A 20,885-nucleotide genomic window follows, 5' to 3' on the forward strand; every position below is an offset into this window, starting at 1 on the left:
TATCGCGATCTGCACCCGAGTCCAAGCAGATTGCGACTTTACTGAGACCCCCAAATGGTGCAGACCCGTCCTGCACCCAAATTGGGCGCAATGATTTAAATGCATTTGAATGCATTTAAATTGAATTAATGAACTTCCCACCCAACTCTATCAGCATTTCCCCCTTTACTGCCGTGTTCGCCAATCCAGGACCGTGGCGTTACGGACCTGCTAAATAAAAGTCTAATTTGGGTTCTCCAGCCTCTAAAGAGGGCCTTCATTGTTTCCAACAGCTCTCTGACTCAGATCAGTAGTGGAGGTGGGGTTGGAGGGGAGCGAGGTCAGCTCGCTGTCGGGTTGGAGGGGAGCGAGGTCAGCTCGCTGTCGGGTTGGAGGGGAGCGAGGTCAGCTCGCTGTCGGGTTGGAGGGGAGCGAGGTCAGCTCGCTGTCGGGTTGGAGGGGAGCGAGGTCAGCTCGCTGTCGGGTTGGAGGGGAGCGAGGTCAGCTCGCTGTCGGGTTGGGGGGTGGGGGGAGGGGGGGAGAGTGGAGGAGAGGAGTCAGGTCAGATTGCTGTCTGGTTGGGGGGGGGAGGGAAGTGAGGTCAGATCGCTGTCTGGTTGGGGAGGGGCAGGGAGGAGGGAGGCGGGTCAGATGCATCTCTGGTGGGGGGGGTAGGAGGGGGGAGGTGGGTCAGATGGATCTCTGGGGGGCGGGGGGGGCAGGGGTCCGCTGCCACTCTGCAGGCGATCGGTGGGGTGGGCTGGGGGCAGGGGTGGTGATCAGACTGGGTAGTGGGGGGGGGGTGGATAAGGGAGGCAGTGTATCTCCCCCCTATCCTCTACCTCCCCCCCCCAACACTTCACTACCCCCCTTATCCACCTCCCCATTACCCAGACCAATCGCCACCCCTGTCCCCCCACCCCCCCACCGATCACCCGCAGAGTGGCAAACCCCCCTCCCCAAAATATACCCTCACTCCCGCTTTACACTCCTGAGCCACTTTCTGCAGTTCGTTCTGGCAGCGCCAAGCCCCACCCACAGTGCAAATTGGACTGGGAGCCTATAGGGGTGACTGAATGCGGATTTCTGAGTCGGATCTGTACTACACCCAGACTTGGCACTTCGAATCAAAATGGTAAAATCAGGCCCTTTGACTCCTGATGCTTCACAGGTCCATCAAATAAACTCATTGATTTCCACCCAAAAAAAACAATCCCGGCCCAATGCATTTTAAAATGTTTGAATCATTAGACTCTTGTTCAGGCTATCTGGTTCTATGAATTTGTCAATGATAACTGCAGTTGACACAATCAAAAAGTGAGAAATGCTAAATATTTAAATAATTAAAAACATTACCTGACACAGATACAGGAAGAATAGCTTGTCCAACTAATCCCTGCTGGAGAAGGTTCTGATCAAACTGGCTGGTGAGAACTCCATTGTTAGTAATGTAAACATTCGCAGTAGTCAGCAAGTTTACGGGCTGTAAGCTCTCTGTGGATTGACGTGTTACAGGCTTCCGGATTTTCTTTGGCAGTGATGTGGGCTTAAAGTGGGATTGTATGTGACTTTTCCTGTGTCCCGAAGTTCGGAATCGCACATCACAATGCGGGCACTTAAAAGGTTTTGCTCCAGTGTGCAGTCGCATGTGAACTTTTAGGCTACCTTTGGTTGAGAAGGGAGAGCTACATACGTGGCATTTGAAGTGCTTCTGACCTGAAATTCAAAATGCAAAAGTATATTTTCTGCATCGTTAAAAAGAAAGAGCAGAAAAATATGCACACTCTAAACAGAAAGTGATAGGTACCCAAAATATTTCAGGACCATTGCCAAAGAACTATGATGAATCTTAGAATGTAAGGGACACTGAAGTTTCTAATTTATTAACATTTCTTGATAACTTCATAAATGATGCAGCACTATCATGAATTATTCTCAGACTTTTAAATAAGTTCACCTTGAGGGGGTTTGAAAGATGTGCAGAATTTCTTGGCCAATGTAAGTGATTCTGTTCCCTTCCATGTCAGTCCATCAAATGAATGGAAAGAGCAACACAATGGCACAGTGGTTAGCACTGCTGCCTCACAGCACCAGGGATTCGGATTCAATTCCGGCCTCAGGTCATTGTCTGTGTGGTGTTTGCGCATTCTCCCTGGGTCTGCGTGGTTTCCTCCCACAGTCCAAAGACGTGCAGGTTAGATTGATTGGCCATGTTAAATTGACCCTAGCGTCAAGAGATTAGCAGGGTAAATATGCATTGTTACGGGAATAGGGCCTGGACGGGATTGTTGTCAATGCAGGCTCAATGGGCTGAATGGTCTTTTCCTCACCATAGGGATTCTATGAATACTTCTCACCAAATGACATCATCAGTTATTTCCAAGGCTATTTTCAACACTTCCCAGCAATGGCCAAAATGAATTACTGCATTCTTACCTCATTGTCTACAGCTCACATCCTCAGGGAAACAGAGAATTTTGTGCCCTGACAGGTTTGAAACTGACATTTGTTCAGATTCAGCTCTGTATGAACTCTCTATGGGCTTCCTATTAAATTAACCCCTTGCACCAGACACCCCTCTCTGATATATTTCAGCTGCAAGTGCTTAGCTCTATCATTATTACAATAGTGATTTCTAATCATAATCACATTCTTACAACTCCATACATGCAGTTTCAGTGACAACGCTTGACTAACAAGGGAGTCAAAGGGAACTGAAAAGTTGTGTTGACGCCACAATCAGATCTTATTGAATGGCAGAGCACCCTGAAGGGCTAAATGACCTACTTCTGCTCCTAATTCGTACGTGTGTTTGTATATTAGCAGACACGCAACCCAAGAGTCCAACCTGGCTTAGAGTTTATTGTTGGGCTGGCAAGATGGCACAGCAGTTGGCACTGCTGCCTCACAGCACCAGGGACATGGGTTCGATTCCAGCCTTAGGTAACTGTTGCTGTGGAGTTTCCTCCCACGCTCAAACATGTGCAGATTAGGTGGACTGGCCATGCTAAGTTGCCCTAAATTGCTTAATGTCTACAGATATGTAGGTTGAGGGAATTAGTGGAGTAAATACGTGGGGTTATGGGGATAGGACAAAGGAGAGGACCCAGGTAAGATATTCCAGAGAGTTGGTGCAGATTTGATGGGCCAAATGGCCTCCTTCTGTGGGGATTCTATGACCTAAAACAAGACACTAGAATTCTGCATAAGCAAGATTCTTGCACTTGAAAATAGATCCAATTTGGTTTGGAATATACAAGTTGAACTTCCTTTAAGCCCCTATTTCTGCACCCATGACCCCAGCAGTATTCTCTTGGGCCAGCATGCAGGAGCTGCATGATAGAGGGAGGAAAATAGCTGTCGAAGGCCTCTGGATCCTCTGGCAGTGTAGCATGGTGTGCGGAAGAGAAAACATTTATTTTTTAAAAACACAATGGGATTGGGCAGTTAAACTGGTCATCATGTGTTGTTATGCTGCAGGAACCAAATTCGCAACTCATTTCACAAAAATAGAAGACCCCTCGAGCATGTTCCGTCATTCAATTTGATCATGACCTATCTGATCTTAATTCCAGTTATCTTGCCTTACCATAGAAATCACAGAATCCTTACAGTGCAGAAGGAGGCCACTCGGCCCTCGAGTCTGCACTAACCATAATCTCACCCAGGCCCTAGTCCCATAGGTTCACGTATTTACCCTGTTAATCCCCCTGATGCTAGGCTCAATTTAGCATGGCCAGTCCACCTAACCTGCACATCTTTGGAGTATGGGAGGAAACTGCTGTACCTGGAGGAAACTCATGCAGACACAGGGAGACTCCACACAGACAGAGACCTGAGGCTGGGATTGAACACAGGTCCTGGCGCTGTCAGGCAGCAATACTAACCACTGTGCCACCATGCCACCCTAGTCACAGCTTTAGAATTTTCAATTGACCCTGCCCGGCTTCAACTTGATTTTCGAGCTAACTGCTGAAGGATTGAGATGCATTGCATTTGTCATGAGTAATCACTGCAAATGTGTGGTTTTGTTTAAATGTATATGAATTAAGGCAGGCTGCCTTGTGAAGAAGTTGTCAACCAAAAACAATGAGCAAAACCAAAAATAAATTCAGGGGAAGTATGTCAACATGAAGCAAAATGGAAGAGGCGGCTATTATGATGGGGTTAGATGAAGAGGCTCGTGTGGAGCACAAACAATAGACAATTAGGACAAATTGTCTGCTTGTGCAATACATTCTTTGTAAACAGACTTTTGGGGAGAAAGTTCCAGACCCCCACATTCCTTTGTGTGAAGAAGCGCTTCTTGGCATCAGCTCCCTGAATGGAGTGACTCTAATTTTAAGGTCACGTCCCTTGGTTCTGAACTCGACAGAGTAGGAAATTGTTTTTCTCCATTAATACACTCGTCCACATTTGAAACTAAGCAGTGCGCCAAACCAGCATGAAAACGGGAGAGAATTGTGCCCATTTTTTGGCAATATGACAAATCAAGGGAGGTGATTCTCCCAAAAAATTCCTAAGCGTCAAATTTGCTATTTTTTTCCCAATGGGATTTTCAAAATGAATCTCTCACACTGTATGCGCTGCAAAGTGCAGTAGCGTGATTCATGCTGAAAATCAGTGGGCGGGGCCTATTCCCGCTGGACAGGCCGGCAGCATAGCGCTGAGTGGGCCACTGCACATGTACTGATCTTCAGTGCCAAAATCAGCACATACGCAGTGCTGGCCTCCCGATCATCAGCCAGCTCCACGACCCCAGCATTGCTGGTCATGCGAACGCCACTACCCCCCTCCCACCCCACTAAGATGTGTCCCGGCCAGCCTCAACACCCCTTCAACCCCCTCCACCAACAACCCAAACATCCCCCATCCACCCACTGCAGTCCCAAGCCCCCTCTGCAGCCACGACACACCCCCCAACCCCGATTGCTGGCCTCCCTTCCTTTACCACTCAGTTGGAATGCAAAGTGGCAGTGGGACTCCCCACCCATACCAATCGCCCTCCAGAGGCCCTACTCCCCCATTAGGCTTCACTTTTAGGTGCCCTATGGGCATTGGCACTTTGCCCCTTGGGCAGTGCCAAGGGGACCCTGGCCCAACATTCTGGGGGGAAGGGACCAGCGATTTGGCTATGGGAGGGGGGTAGTGGTGGTTTGCACAGCCAGCAATGCTGGGGTCGCAGAGCTGGCCGACGATCGGGAGGCCAGCGTTGCGCATGTGCTGATTTTGGGGTGGCACGGTAGCACAGTGGTTAGCACTGCTGCTTCACAGCTCCAGGGACCTGGATTCAATTCCCAGTTTGGGTCACTGTCTGTGTGGAGTTTGCACATTCTCTTCGTGTCCATGTGGGTTTCCTCTGGGTGCTCTGGTTTCCTCCCACCGTCTAAAGATATGTGGGATAGGTAGATTGGTCATGCTTAAATTGCCCTTTTGTGTCCTGAGATTCGTAGGTAAGAGGGATTAGCAGGTAAATGTCTAGGGATAAGGGGATAGGGCCTGGGTGGGATTGTGGTCGGTGCAGGCTCGATGGGCCAGGTGGCTTCTTTCTGTATTGTAGGATTCTTTCATTCAATCACAGCCCAATGAACCCGATCGCAGCAACCCCCCCCCAGCCAATCGCTGTATCCAATTCCCCCTTCTACCACCTCTGTTCACCCGGCCCCCCAAATCGATCGCCATCCCCGTTCAGCTCTCCCAATCCGCCCCCGCCCCCCCCCCCCCCCCACAATCAATCATGAATCTCCCAACCCATAATTGAATATTATACAGCACACACGTGCTGCCTTATCTTCAGGCTCCGCCCTCCCCATAGGCTCCACCTATTAGCACTGCCTGGTGCCCAGTGGGCAATGCCAGGTTGGCTGTTGGGCAGGGCCAAAGACCCCAGGCTTGCTTGGCACTGGCAAAGCAGCACTGCATACCTCTGTCCAACCCAGGGGCCTCAACGGCCTCCAGTCCCACCGATGTGGCCATCCCATCAGATCCCTGTTGGTGAGAGAATCATACGTGATCTTGCCAATGAGTACCTCCACCAGCAAGGTTGTTAAGGCAAGTGAGCCTGAACGATAGTGTCCCGGATTCACTAAACTCATTAAAATTAGTTCATCGATATTTAAATCAGCATCACAATTGGGAGAGCCGGTATCACCACGAGAGACAAGAACCAGGCACGAACCCAGTCTTTCACCTCCCTTGCAATCTCACTGGCAAGACGAACTGGTAAGATCATCCCCAATATATTACACATCCCAAATCAGTTCTAAAGAAGGTTAAATAATTAATTCCATTACTCTAAATAACACTAAATATCGTTACTAGGTTCTAGCACACAATTGCACATATGTCACACTTGGCCTGCAGCTTCAAGATGGTTTAACTTTGATAGGCTTACTTCTGGTCTGATTATGGAACTAAATGTCCAGCAATCACCCTGAAATTGCACCCATTAATCTGCTCTTCAAAGAGAAATTGAGCAGTGGAATTCAACAATCATACTGGTACTGCCACAACCTTTAGCACGTTCCCAAACTTCATCAAACAGAAAGACATCACTGGTGAGCTTTTACTCAGAGCACAGAGATTCAGCTGTTCTTTATTTTGTTTGTAAATAAGGAGTCTTGCTTTTATCCTTTTTCCTCATAGAATTGGCTGTCCATTATAAGTTGTGGCTGCTGCTGTAATCATAACCAGACTATGTAGGGTATTAAATCAATATGTAACGGCCCAGGCTGCCTGCTGATTGCACCTCAGTCAATTTCTCAAAACAAGTTTGAACCCTTTGCTTCATTTATAAAAAGTGGCAACTGACAAGTATGATCATGACCCACTTATTGATATGAGGGTGGTCTGAAGTGACAGTTTCACAAACATCCTCTGCTTTCAATTTCAGGCTTTCGTGTACCTGCTATATTCCACCATCAAGTAAATTTAGAATCTTCCAACCTCAACGTCAGATACTGGCAAGTGGGTAGCAGAAAGCTGTTCACACATTGCTCCCAATTTTCCATCCACTTAAAGTTTAATGAGTGGAAGCATGGGCTGTGCAATTCATAGAATCATAGAATAAAGTACAGTGCAGGAGGCCGCCATTTGGTCCATTGAGTCTGCACCAACAACAATCCCACCAGGCCCTACCCCCATGACCCCACATATTTACCCTACTAATCTTTTAACATCCTCTGAACACTAAAGTAGAAATTTAGCATGGCCAACAACCTAACTCGCAAATTGTTCGATTGTAGGGGGGAAACCGGAGCACCCGGATGAAACTTATGCAGACATAGGGAGAAGGTACAGACTCCACAGAATCACCCAAGCCAGGAATCAAATCTGGGTCCCTGGCATTGCGAGGCAGCAGTGCTAACCGCTGTACCACTCCAGGTCCTGAAGCTTTGCACCAGAAGCATTTAAGATGAAAACAACCTAACTACCTGCAAGAAATTATTAGTGCACACAATTTTGCAGTTAAACTGTCCAGTCTAATTACCTTCAAACAAGTCTCTTTATGTAATGTGCACTAAGCAAATGTGGCTCATAGGTTTGAAGTTTAAAGCAAACCACGGTACTCATTTAGAATCTAGTCTATAACCACATAGGGCAGGATATAACCACATAACCTGCAGTGTGTTTTCTGGTAGTGGAGGCAACTTGCCACTGGACACCGGCACGATCTTCTGGTCCCACTGGTGTCTACACCATTTTGCGTAGGTTGCTTGTCCCATCACCAGAGTTCCTTTCTCCATGATGGGGGCGGGGGGAATCCCAGCCATAGAAATTGACTTGTGCACACTGTTAACACAGTAGTCATTCATCTCTTGTACTCAATTCAAGTCTGGCTAAGATTGACTGACTGGGTTGGACACTCGGTGTCTGCTGGTTGTGATGGTCTTGTGCGTAGTCAGTAGCAACACAGTTCTTACTGCGCACAGATCTGCAGCATTCTCTCTAATTTGGCACTCAAACGTCTTATTCAGAGAGAGGGAGAGAGAGCACAGGATTGTTGGCACTAAAAATGGAATATGCCACACTGCTGAAGTACAGGATGCTCTTTATGAGATTTACACCAAAAGCCTCCTTGTCCGCAGCTGGGATTCTCTGGTGCTGCTGCAGTGACTGGAGTTTTGGCTGAATGCCAGATTTCATTGGCAGTGGGACAGGTGTAGATGAGATCAGAGAATCCCACTCCAGGTCTCAGCCTTGTTGTTGGTACACAGTACAAGAAGCTTAACTGCACATGTATGCCTGCTACATTGGATCATGTCCGCCACCATAAAGAACATAAAAAAATGTAGATGTAGCTGATTTGAAGCAAACCTTAAAAAGAACAATGAGAACTAAAAAAATGATGAGCAATTTGTTTTATGTTTGCAAATGTAACCTTTCTAATAAATTGCCTCCCTGCTTTATGGCTTCCATCATCTGACATGACTTCCAATATCCTCCCTCTGTACAACAGCTAAATGGAAAAACCATCACTAACCTGTGTGGGTTTTCAAATGACAGTCCAGGGTAGATTTGACTGTGAAGCTCTTCCCACATTCGTCACACTTAAATGGCTTCTCTCCAGTATGGATTCGTATGTGTCTATGTGGGATGAAAAGACATGTTTTACCAGATCTATTTAGAGATAATTGTATACAGGAATAATTACAGATTAACTTGTCTGCAACGATGCTAATATGGAGAATTGATGTTCAGATATTAAATTATCTTAGACAAATATAAATTAAAGAGCATGTGCATTTTAAAATATTAATACATATTTTGTTTTACATTTCAAGCTAATAAAGCAAACTAACTTTTATATAACATGCTTTCCATACCACTAAAGTTTGATTTTTTGATGATTTTCATGGGATACGGAATCTATGGAGCCTCCCACAGCAATAAAGACCATTTAAATATTAATATGTAGCACAGGGTTACCTATCTTTGGGTGTTGGGGAGATTGTTTATTTTAGACTTTAAACTTTCGACTGGCTGATGGTCAGATGTTCACAATGAAAACTTGATTTACTTTTTGAAAAATGCCCTCATCTCTAAAAAGACAGCAAACCTAGTGAGGTAAAATAAAACAGGCAATGAAAGGGATTTAACAAACAAGTGAACTAAGAAAAAATTGTTAGAATGCACATATAGAATTAGGAAACATGTAAATGATTAAAACTGTGGCGACGCAAAAGAGGAAGAGGGAGAAAATGGAAAAGGTTTGACAATTACTTCACTAGTCTTAAACATTCACTTTTAAGACAAAGCTATACCTAACATCAGAACACCTTTAATACTATAATGTTAGCTCCTATTCCAGCATCAGTTTGTTCGATTAAAACTTCTATAGGTTTAGAGATGGACATTTTCTCAATCTACCATTGAGTAAAGCTTTTTGCTATTAATATAATTTTGTGATGTATGCAAACTTGAAGCTCATCTTGTGGCATACTCCAAATTCATAAAAATCATACTAAATTTTATCCCAAAAGTATCATAAGTTTGTCTATAAAAATAACTTTTCTCCACATTTTTGGGTCTAATCAAACTCAATAACAGACGGAAATGGAATGCTTTCCATCTTGGTATTTAGTTTTAAGCAAAGGTTGCACATGTCGTCTGGTACAGGTCTGTTAGATGCATTCTAAGAGTTCTTCTATTCTGCTCTAACAAACGCCATGTAACTAACAACCTATGCCACACAGACTGCAGAGGTTCTCTCATTGCCATCTGAAGGGCAACTGGAGATGGGCAATAAATGCTACTACCCGCTACACCTGCATCCCATGAACAAATAAAGAAACTTATTCCAACTGATGCCAAATAAGTATCAACTTTATGTACGCAATGAACTCATAAATACTAGGAAAAGGACTAAGATTCCCCAAATTCATTTTATGTAAGACTACACAACCGCGCTCCATCAGTTTGGCCTGGATTCAAACCATCTGCTAGTGTTCACTTTACTACATTCCCCTATGATCATCTGGGACTATGGCAACTTTACCTTTATCAAATCTGCTTTTAGTGACACCAGTTCATGGAATCACAGAATCCCTATAGTGCAGAAAAGGCCATCAGCTCATGGCAGCATGGTGGCACATTAGTTAGCACTGCTGCCTCTCAGCACCAGGAACTTGCATGTTCTCCTCGTGTCTGCGTAGGCTCTGTGCATGTGCTTCCTTCCACAGTCCAAAGGTTTGCAGATTAAGTGGATTGGTAATGCTAAAGTGCCCCTTAGTATCCCAAGATGTGTAAATTACGGGGATGAGCCATGGTAAATGCCTGAGATTAAGGGAATGGGGCAGGGAGTGGGCCTAAGTAAGGTGTTCTGTTGGAGAGTCGGTGCAGACTCAATGGGCCGAATGGTCTTCTTTTTAACTGAGTGGATTCTACAATGCTGTGCTCTATCAGTTGAGTGGGTGAACAAATAGTTTTCTCCCATAACTTGATATAGGGACAGGGGCTGACAGTAATGCAGGGCACAAACACACGTGCTATCATTCAAAAAGAGACATGGCCCCGGATCATTAGGTCTTCCAGAGTAGTTTGCACACAACAAATTACTTTGAACTACTGTGATACAGACATTATGCCATTTTCAGGGCAGCTAACAGCAATGAAATTAAGGTATTCATGAAGGCCCTGCCATCTCAACCTTGACCCTTGTCTGAGCTGTGGTGATTCTCAGGTTAAGTCACCACCAGTCAGCTCTTTCCCTCAAAGGGGGGAGCAATTTATTGTCATCTGGGACTATGGCGACTTTACCTTTACCTAATCTGCTTTTAGTGGCACCAGTTCACAGAATCCCTACAGTGCAGAAGAGGCCATCAGCCCATCAAGTCTGCACTATCCCTCTGAAAGAACACCATACCCAGGCCCAATCCCCTGTCCTATCCCTGTGATCACGTGCATTGAACATGGCCAATCCTCCTCACCCTTCGGACCATGAGACGAAACTAGAATACCTGGAGGAAACCCAAGCAGGCAGGGGGAGAACGCGCAAACTCCACACAGTTGAAGAACAATTGTGAACTGGGATCGCAGAAAAGCTCCTCACTCCTCCAACTGACCACTGGATCTTTAACTTCCATCTGAACCAAGTAACCATCAGATCAGAAATAACACTGAAGTGCCAGCCTGGATTACAAGCTTAAACCCTGCAATGGGGATTAAATCTTTAAAGCGGGACATGAACCCACAAAGACAAGGTTGCTGTTCAGACAGCTGGACTTTTGGACCTATATTTATATACCAAAATGCAATGCCAAAAGAAGAGAAGTGGAAATGAGAGAGAGAATCACCTGCAGAGAAAAAGGACAGCAGAAAATAAGACTGAACCAAAAACATCAGTTCTTACCTAACTAGGTCACTAGGCTTTTTGAAACTCTTTGTGCAAAATGAGCATTGATTTGCATGTTTCGGCTCTTCCTCCACCTCGGTGTTCTTATCCTTAATTTCACTGACCCGGTCCTTCTCTGCAGCTGACTGGACTAGTACTTTTTCAGAGACTGTAGCGTCTAACCGTGTTTCAGTTTTGGCTAACTCCGCTGTCTCTTCTTCAGTAAATGTGATGATCCCAATCCGTGACCGTCGCACAACAGGCCTTTCCAGATTTTCATCTTCTTCATCTAGATGATAAGATAAAGAACATTATTATACTGCACCTCCAGTGTCAAATGAAACAACTATTTGCGCGGGGTGGGGTGGGAGGGCTGACTTTGAGCCCGCACTCTCCGTCTGCCGGAATGGCGGCACATGCTCGAAACCCAGAGACAGCGATTTGTGCCGGTGAGTTTCTGAGTTCCCATCTTACTGGCCCCTCGCTACTGGAATGGCATGAGACACACCGTGGGACTGCAGAAAGCTCATTTTAATACATCAAGCATCTAGGTCCAGGGGGTCTCCCCAGGGGGTGAAAAGTTGAGTATAGGATCTGGGAGAAGAGGGGCATGGCCAGGCAGTGGCCTGGCAATGCAACCTGGCATTGCCTCTTGGCACAGGTTGGCACCATGGGGCCTGACGGCTTAGAGAAGTGCCGAATCCGATCGGGGGTGGGGCCCAACACCTGTGATGGGTTGATGGGGCGGGAGAAGATGGCTACTCAGGTTCTGATTGGGGCGACCATGAAAAATGGCACCCTGATCGCTCAGCAGTGGGATTTTGCCAGCGTGTTGAGGTTCTGCCCCTGTGTGACTGTGGAATAAGTTCCCTTGTTTTTTTTGGCTGACTGTCACAAGATTGAGAGAGAAACACACCGATTTTCTCGCCAGAAACAACACTGGTGATTTTTCAGTAATATTTCACCCTTGAAGGGTGAACAATTTCAGGGAGATGTCACCATGAGTTGCTGGTTTGCAGTCTCAGAACAGCAGTCCTAAAATACTCGTTCCAGCAATAAACCTTCTCAAAATTACCTTCGTTACTTTTGTGACAATCCGAACTGCAGAAGTTTTTAAAACGAATTTTAATTTAAATTCAGAACAGCACCTAATGTAAATCGCTGGCATAAATTTTTCCATTTCTCACTTCTTTTCCAGTCTTTATGAATCATTGTAAAAAACCTTAAACTCAAATTAGTTATTGCTATTTCTTTCACCTGTTTGCTACAATCCATTTTTGAAATGGGATGTTTGAAAATGTTTGCCTGACAACAAAGTAATATTTCTTAGCTGAATACGTGCAGGTTAGGTGGACTGGCCGTACTAAATTGCCCAATTATCAGGGACTAGCAGGATAAATACGTGGGGTAACAGGGGTGGGACCTGGGTAGAACTGTCGTCAGTGCAGGCTTGATGGACTGAATGGCCTCGTTCTGCACTATAGGGATTCTATGAATCAGTATTAAATCAAGGGATTGAGTATTGGTGTAATCAGATCGCATGTAATGGAGTTAAAATGGGAAGGAAATGTGGATGAGCAAACCCCAGGGTGCCCACAAGCAAGTAAGCACCACTAGTCAGAGTCATGCAGTACAGATGAGAGGCCCTTTGGCCTAGCAGGTCTGCACTAATCCTACTTCCCAGCACTTGGCCCACAGCCTTGAATGCTATGACATTCCAAGTCTTCAGCCACTTGCTTTTCAAAGGATGAGAGTTTCCCATCTCTGTAACGCCCCCACCCACCCCACTACAGTCTGGGTGAAAAAAATAAGTTTTGCAGCAGGCACATTTTATGACACTCCAGCCACCAAACTAAACAGTGACTCCCTCTACCACTCTCACAGTGGTTCAAGAAGATGGTCACACCTTTTGAACTGCTATTAGAGATTGGCAACAAATCATGGTCTTGTTAGCAAGGGCCACATTCCATGAAAGAACATAAAAAAAGGAATGGTAGCTCTGCGTTGGATTACGTTGGATGGCATGTTAGTCACATTTGTTCAAAATGCCAGGCTCAGACTGAAAACTAGTGTTATTCTCCAGCTGCACAGCCCAGTTTTCACTCCAGATCTTGAGCCTTAGAGTGAATAAAAATGAGTGAGTGGTATTTATGCCATCACTCTGGTGGGTGATAATCTTCGGGTGCTCCATCCCTCCACCCCCTGTGCCTGCAGGCGGTGAGGCAGACATTGAGTGGGGAAGGGCTGGTTAATGATATTTCAAATCTTTAAAATGAGGTTCTCGCACTTGGTGGGCATGAACTTTGTGACATCACTAGCGAGGGGCGTGGAAAATTGGGAAGTGTGACTTTTCTAGAAGTAAGACTGTCTGATTCAAGGCTCTGCATCCAGGGGAAACATCCTCTCAGCATCCATCTCGTCAAGCACCCTCAGAATCTTAAATGCTTCACTGAAGAGCGTGAATATAAGGGGCGCAGATGATGCAAGCTTCTCTGCAGGTTCTTCCTTTGAATAAAAATACTATATATGACTTAGTGTTCTGAGACGAAGCACTCCATACCTCCAACTCCTACCGTTACTTGATGAATCTTCATGTGCCTCTTGCAGTGAAGGGATGTTCGGAAAGTGTCGTCGCAGAATGGGCACTTAAACGGTCTCAGGCTGGTATGAATTACCATGTGCCTTGTCAGGCTCCCATTTGTGGTAAAGGTGGCATCGCAGACATTGCATCGATAAGCTTTGATACCTTTAAATACATGGAGATACATTTCCAGGTATTTATAAATGTTAAAACATGCTTTTCCAGTTGAATCAGAAAGATTTAACTGAAGTTGGTGCTGACATCATTAACGTTGACCCACTGCATGAGACTGAAAATCAAAATCAAAACATAGAATAAAATAATGCAGCACAGGCAGAGGCCATTCAGCCCATCACACCCATGCTTACACTCTGAATGAGCTTTCCAATTACTCCCACTCCCCTGTGTTCTCTGCAGCTTAGCAAATATCAATACAGCTGTTAAGTCATTTTGTCCCTATTTGGTTTCCAAGTGAGAGAATAAATTTGGTTCAGATACATGTCTGATTGGCAGTCAATTCAATTTGTTTGGTCCTGGCTTATTTTTATATAAATAAATATATTTCATTGTACGTCAGAATCAAATCATATGGGCAAACTGGGGCAATTTATGCCTTGCTATCGCTCGATTTCCACTTATAGCCAGAATGGCAGTAGGGACTAAAATTGTACAAAGGGCTGACGCACTGATTCCCTGCTGATGACAACAATGAATGATGAAACAAGCGATAAATGCATTCAAAAATAAAAACAAAGATGGAACTGGATTAACTAAAACTCAGAGAATAGAACCCCTTGTCTGAATCAAATTGAATCCACATACTTTAAAAAACAATGATGAGGAGAAATAGCAGAGACACTACAACTCATTTTTAATGTGTTGTTGGAAAAAAGGTTCAGTGCCATTGCTGTTTGTGGGTGGGACTTTGCGGCAACCCTTAAACATTCTGGGACGTCCTGGGGTCATAACAGGTGCTATAAACAAATTTTTTTCTCTCTATTTGCTCGAACCAGTACCTGTATGTGTTCGCTGATGCGCTTTCAAAACTCCTGAGGATACAAAACATCGACTGCACTGCAGGCATTTGAAGGGTTTTTCACCTGTGTGAGAACGTACATGTTGCTTCAGATGGCTTGATTTCTTGAAACCTTTGGTACAGAACTCGCACCTGGGAAATGCAGAAAAGAGTCACTGGCATCCTTTAAAGGCAAAGATTATTTAGCTTCAAGGACCATCAATCTACAAAAGGGAATCCTTGTTTCAGAGAACTTTAAGAAGGCACAGGGAGAAAAGCTGACACGAATAACTGGTGCCACCCTCACAAAAAATGGTAGTGGTTGATTTAAGAACAGGCCCTTGTCACATGCAAGAGGTTCCTGGTGCAGAGGGACCTGGGGGTCCTTGTGCATGACTTGCAAAAACCCAGTCTGCAGGTGCAGGAAGGTGATCAAGAAGGCGAATGGAATGCTGGCCTTTATAGCAAAGGGGATAGCATATAAAAGTAGGGAGGTCTTGCTGCAACTGTACAGGGTACTGGTGAGGCCGCAGCTGGAGTACTGGGTGCAGTTTTGGTCGCCGCACTTGTGCAAGGATATTTTGGCCTTGGAGGGAGTGCAGAGGAGGTTCACTAGGCTGATACCGGAGATGAGGGGGTTGGACTATGAAGAGAGACTAAATAGACTGGGTCTGTACTCGTTGGAGTTTAGATGGATGAGGGGGGATCTTATAGAGACGTACAAGATTATGAAAGGGATGGATAGGGTAGAGGTAGAGAGATACTTCCTGCTTAGAAAGGATAGCAGGACTAGAGGGCACAGCCTCAAGATAAGAGGGGGCAGTTTAGATCAGAGTTGAGGAGGAACTTCTTCACTCAAAGGGTGGTGAATCTCTGGAATTCTCTGCCCGTTGAAGCGGTGGAGGCTACCTCGCTAAATATATTTAAGTCACGGGTAGATAGGTTTTTGATAGACAAGGGAATTAAGGGTTATGGGGAGAAAGCAGGAAAGTGGAACTGATCCACTTCAGATCAGCCATGATCTTATTGAATGGCGGGGCAGGCTTGAAGGACTAGATGGCCTACTCCTGCTCCTATTTCTTATGTTCTTATGTTCCATCAGTATCACATTAGTGAGGAAGTAAACAATACAAAAAGAACTATGGGTGTGACTGGGCCCATGGAACTATTCAGGTGAGGCATCAGCAAAGTCCTAAGTGTACTAAAGAAATTATTTTTGAGAATGGTGGAAGAAAAAAATCAGTATGGGTGCCACACTGGATTATGCATTCCAGGTTTTTGATTCTTATTACTTCATACTGAGGCCAGGAGAGCCAACAAGTCCTAAAAACAGAGTCAAATATAACGAGAATACATACAGATGTGACCCAAGCTGAAGGACTTCACGCTCAAGTACTTGAGTGTCACTGCAATCAAACTTTAAAAAGTCTTGTCTACTAAAGCATTCACGTTGTTATCCTTCACTTACACCTTGCACTTGATTTTGCACCGATTTGAAGACTGGCAGGTTGTAATTCCTTAGAAACTCTTGAGGATGTGCAACAGGATGAGGCTGCTGCCTGTGGCTTTCCCACCCCAGATCCCAGAATGAGAGTCACTACACCAAGTGGTCAGCTACATCTCCTGTGGCACAACTGGAGTGATCAACCTGCTGGATTGGTGGAAATTGGAGTGGCGGTGCTGTCGTTCGAAAAGAAGCTGGTCTCGGATTTGTCAAATGTTGGCTGGGACACCATGTTGAAGAAAACATTATTTGGTTGTTCACTCCACATTAGCTGAATGATTCTAGCATCTTCTATTGCTGGTTTAATGTGGGGAACAACCAGCTCTTTCCTGAGTAATGCAATAGGATTTCTATTACATCCCTTCTGACAATGTAGTAATCTGGATTGAAACTTGAGGCAGGTACATGGTCCAATCCTGTCATAACCTCCTGACTCAGAGGCAAGTGTGTTTGCACTGAGCCAAGGTTAACCCTAAAGGTGCTATCCATGAAGTGTGATCTGGCCAACTCCTGATCCACTCCTTTGTGGCTGGTGGGCTGCTAGGTGAGTCTCCCAGCTTTCAATCCAACAAAATAAAAGTGGCTCGCTTTATCCTTTGAGGACAATAATAGAAAATCAGAGAAGGCAGCAAACAACTCCGGCAGATTTAGTGATAACCTATCAGTAAATCTCCAATACGTGGGAACATGCTATAACACTCACCTGTACGTCCGTCTAACTTGGTCCTCACTATCAGGATGAAAGGCCGAGCGATGGCTTTGAAGGTGTAGGTTTCCTGATGGCAGCTCATGCATAAGCCGGGTTGTCTGCAGAATGTGCGTGAAAAAAATGCAAAAAGTAATTTTTTAAAAAAAGATCGGTAATGAAAAGTTGTCACGTCAAGAAAATGTTGAATTGCGAGTGTTACGATGTGCAGACAGCATCATGATCTGAGCAAGTTTCAACCTCACTGAAATGGATACAAATTTAATTCACACCAATGCATAGTATTCCAGATACTTCACAATAATGAGGCTAAACAATTTTACAAAGAGCTAAATCTAATATGTCCATAGGAGGTGATAAATGAAATACAGCAATTAACCAATAAGGAAATTTACATAAGCCAGACACATCCAGGGATGGCACTGCTGCCTCACAACGCCAGGGACCCGGGTTCAATTCCAGCCTCCGGTCACTGTGTGGAGTCTGCACGTTCTCCCCATGTGTGCGTGGGTTTCCTCCGGGTGCTTTGGTTTCCTCCCACAGTCCAAAGATGTGCAGGTTAGGTTGAATGGCCATGCTAAATTGACCCCAGTTTCACAGGGATTAGCAGGGTAAATGTATAGGGTTACAGGTAGGACTGTTGTCTGTGTAGGCTCAATGGGCCGAATGGCATCCTTCTATAGGGATTCTATGGATTTGATGGATATTTGCTTACTGGCATGAAGTATTGACAAATAAATCGAAATGGTTCAGGTCCAAAACCTGAATTAGGTTGAAAGGCCACAAATTGAGGTAAAATGTCATTTTATTTAATCTTAGAATTCTACACTAAGAAATGTCAAACATAAAACGGTAACTGCAACATCAGTTCCTGTTGGCACAAATCTGACTCCATTACTTAATGCTCAAATTCCCTATGGCTGATTACCTTACTTCATGTTTTTCTGCAGGTACAAGAACCCAAATTCTTAATCCACCCCATAAGTGCCATCACAGAAAAGTGCATTTGCATTCAATTTCACTTCTATTTTGCACTAAACACTTTCCATTCTTTATTTTACCATTCCTCACCTTATCTCCAGCCCTACTTGACAAAAATGTCAGTCTTCAGTTAAGCACTTTTTTTTGGGGATGGGGTGATTGTGAAATTTCCAATTTCTATTATCTTTTTATGTGGAAAAGTGCTTCCACATTTTCCTTCTAAAAAGGCCCAGCTGTAATTTTATGATCATGGCCAAAATTTTCCGACTGTTTAAGTGGCGCAATCCTCTGATCCCATTGACAGCACACCCCTACCGCGGGTTTCCCAGTGATGTGGGGTGCAGTCAATGTGAAGTCCCACTGACAGTGGCAGGACTAGAAGGACCATCTATGGTGACTTGTCTGCCACCATGAGAAACACACTGTAGGGAGGCCAGAGAATTATCCCCAACATCCTCTCACTCTTCATTCCCTACCAGCATTTCAAACACATCTATAAAATTACCCTTCAATGTTTAAGGGAAAACAAGCAAAGCTTACCCGACTAATCCTAATCTGGGTCATCACTCCTTTAGGGAAGAAAATTGGCCATCCTTACCCATTCTGGCCTACATGTGACTTTATTTAGGCGTTCGTATAGGACTGAATGTGGGAGATGTTTATTAACATGCAGATGGCATGGACTCAATGGGTTGAATGGCCTCCTGTCCTATAATGATTTGATGAGCACGTAAGAAAATTCAATCTTACCTCAGTAAAACACTTTGATAATCATTTGCAGACCAGAGTGGGCATTTCACATCTTTTATTATAGATACCAAAAACTTCAATGGGCCAATTTAACATCAGTTTACCTTTCTAAACAGTGGATTTACAATTTCATCAATTAACACTTCAAGGAGTGTAGAAGTAATACCTCAAAAGCAGCAGCAGCAAGGTGGAATAAGCAGCAGCAGCTTCTGAAGAATACAATTTAAAACATTGTCTCTTTAATACTTACCACGTTGATGCTGTCCGTGGTTGGAACCTGAAGCAGACTCTGCTGATGGTAACTGGGAGTTAGAGCCTGTGACTCAAGGCTACTCGAATCCTGTAACTGCTGCACAGCTGTGAACTGGCCCTGTTGGCCAAAGCTATCAGTGATGGTAAAACCTGGCATAAAAATGTAACAAGTTAATTTGCTTATGTTCACTCTAATTAATGCTTAAAATAACAACATGGAACAACTATTTGTCAACTTGCTAAGGAAGTTTCATCGTCCTGTTTCATTCGATACAGAGAAATGCTCCTGTTTCGCTGGTCCGGGTGTCATTCAAATTGAGCATTTGCACTGTCATAAATCATTTTGGGAAGAATCATTCAATTTACACCCACAATCCAAACTCACGAGTTAGTAAATATAACTATGCAATTATTCCCTGAAAGTTCCTACTATAGTCCAATTCTGGCCTCTTGTGCATCCCTGATTTCCTTCACCTCACCACTGGCAGCCAAGCCTTCATCTGTTGAAGTCCCAAATACTGGAATTCCTTTGCTAAACCTCAGTCACTCACTACTGCTTTAAGATGTTCTTTTACATCAACCTTCAATCAGGTTTTTCAACAGCTGTCCTGATAGATTCTTCTGTCTGTCTCTTTCTGTCTAATAATGCTTCTGTGACACAGCGAGGAGTATTTTCCTAGATAACAACTTCTTGGCCCATTAATCAGTCAAAATTTTTACAACACAGAAAGATGCCCTTCGGCCCACTGTGACTGCACCGGCCGTCAAATACCTAAATATTCTAATGCCATTTTCCAGCAAAATGGTTTTGCTGTTCCCAATCTCAAGTTGGACTAACTTTCTACTCTTCCAATACTGGATGTCAGACAAACAATAAGATACATTAAGAGAGTGTGAAGGGGTCAAAAGAGGTGGTACAGTAGAATGTTGCCAGCATGTGCAACGTTGCGCTTTGGATCATATGAAAATAGGAATAGGCATAGGTTAAATGGCCCCTTGAGCTTGCTTCCAAGTTAATCAGATTATGGCTGACACTCAACCTTAATTCCACTTTCCTGCTTGATCTCCACTTCCTTTCATTCTCAGACTCCAACTGAGGAGCAACATATATATGAGAAATTTTCCTTTTGTGGAAAGGGAGTTAATTTTGCTAAATTAAAACCTACTCAGATGACGATTGAGGAAAAAATAAAATACTCTAATTTTACACCAGCAGACAATGCAATCAAGGGGTTTGCTAGTTCATCTTAGGATCCCTGCAGTGCAAAAGGAGGCCATTCGGCTCATTGAGCCTGCACCAACATAATTCCACCTGGTCCTATTCCTGTAACCCCACATATTCAACCTGCTAATCCCCCTGACACTAAGGGGCAACTTAGCACAGCCAATCAACCTAACCGGGTCCCTGGTTCAATGAGGCAGCAATGCTAACCACTGCGCCACCTCAATTTGCAATACATGCATATATATAACAAACACAGCCTCCCCCACCTACACACATCCCCACCCACCGATGCAAGCATGCACGCTGGCATTCACAAACACGTTTGGCCAGAACTGACAAGGCCGACAGATTATCTTCCCTAAACAGTATGAATGAACCAGATGAGTTTTACCACCTTCATGTAGCTACATGATCACCATTACTTGCACTCAAATTTTGTTCCATATTTATTTACTTCCATATTTATTTCATGGTGGCACAGTGGTAGGCATTGCTGCCTCTCAGCACCAGGGACTTGGGGTCAATTCCTGGTTTGGTTCACTGTCTGTGCGGAGTCTGCA

The 20,885-nt window shown here is 44.5% G+C and overlaps 1 protein-coding gene across 4 annotated transcripts in view; it reads right to left on the reverse strand.

Annotated features, from left to right (window-relative positions):
• The window catches only part of LOC145346527 (zinc finger protein 236), a 122,615-nt gene that overhangs the window by 28,703 nt on the left and 73,027 nt on the right, over positions 1–20,885 (reverse strand). For all 4 annotated transcript variants that reach the window (XM_080193906.1, XM_080193905.1, XM_080193907.1 and 1 more), the window contains exons 16-22: positions 19,099–19,250; positions 17,115–17,218; positions 14,909–15,060; positions 13,872–14,057; positions 11,330–11,600; positions 8,462–8,565; positions 1,336–1,695 (exon numbers count right to left, since the gene is read on the reverse strand). In XM_080193906.1, coding sequence (XP_080050032.1) covers positions 1,336–1,695; positions 8,462–8,565; positions 11,330–11,600; positions 13,872–14,057; positions 14,909–15,060; positions 17,115–17,218; positions 19,099–19,250 — 1,329 coding nt within the window. The remainder of the gene's footprint in view (positions 1–1,335; positions 1,696–8,461; positions 8,566–11,329; positions 11,601–13,871; positions 14,058–14,908; positions 15,061–17,114; positions 17,219–19,098; positions 19,251–20,885) is intronic.

The sequence above is a fragment of the Carcharhinus amblyrhynchos genome, chromosome 8, assembly GCF_965287045.1.
Source record: "Carcharhinus amblyrhynchos chromosome 8, sCarAmb.v2.hapA, whole genome shotgun sequence".
NCBI classification, from domain to species: domain Eukaryota; kingdom Metazoa; phylum Chordata; class Chondrichthyes; order Carcharhiniformes; family Carcharhinidae; genus Carcharhinus; species Carcharhinus amblyrhynchos.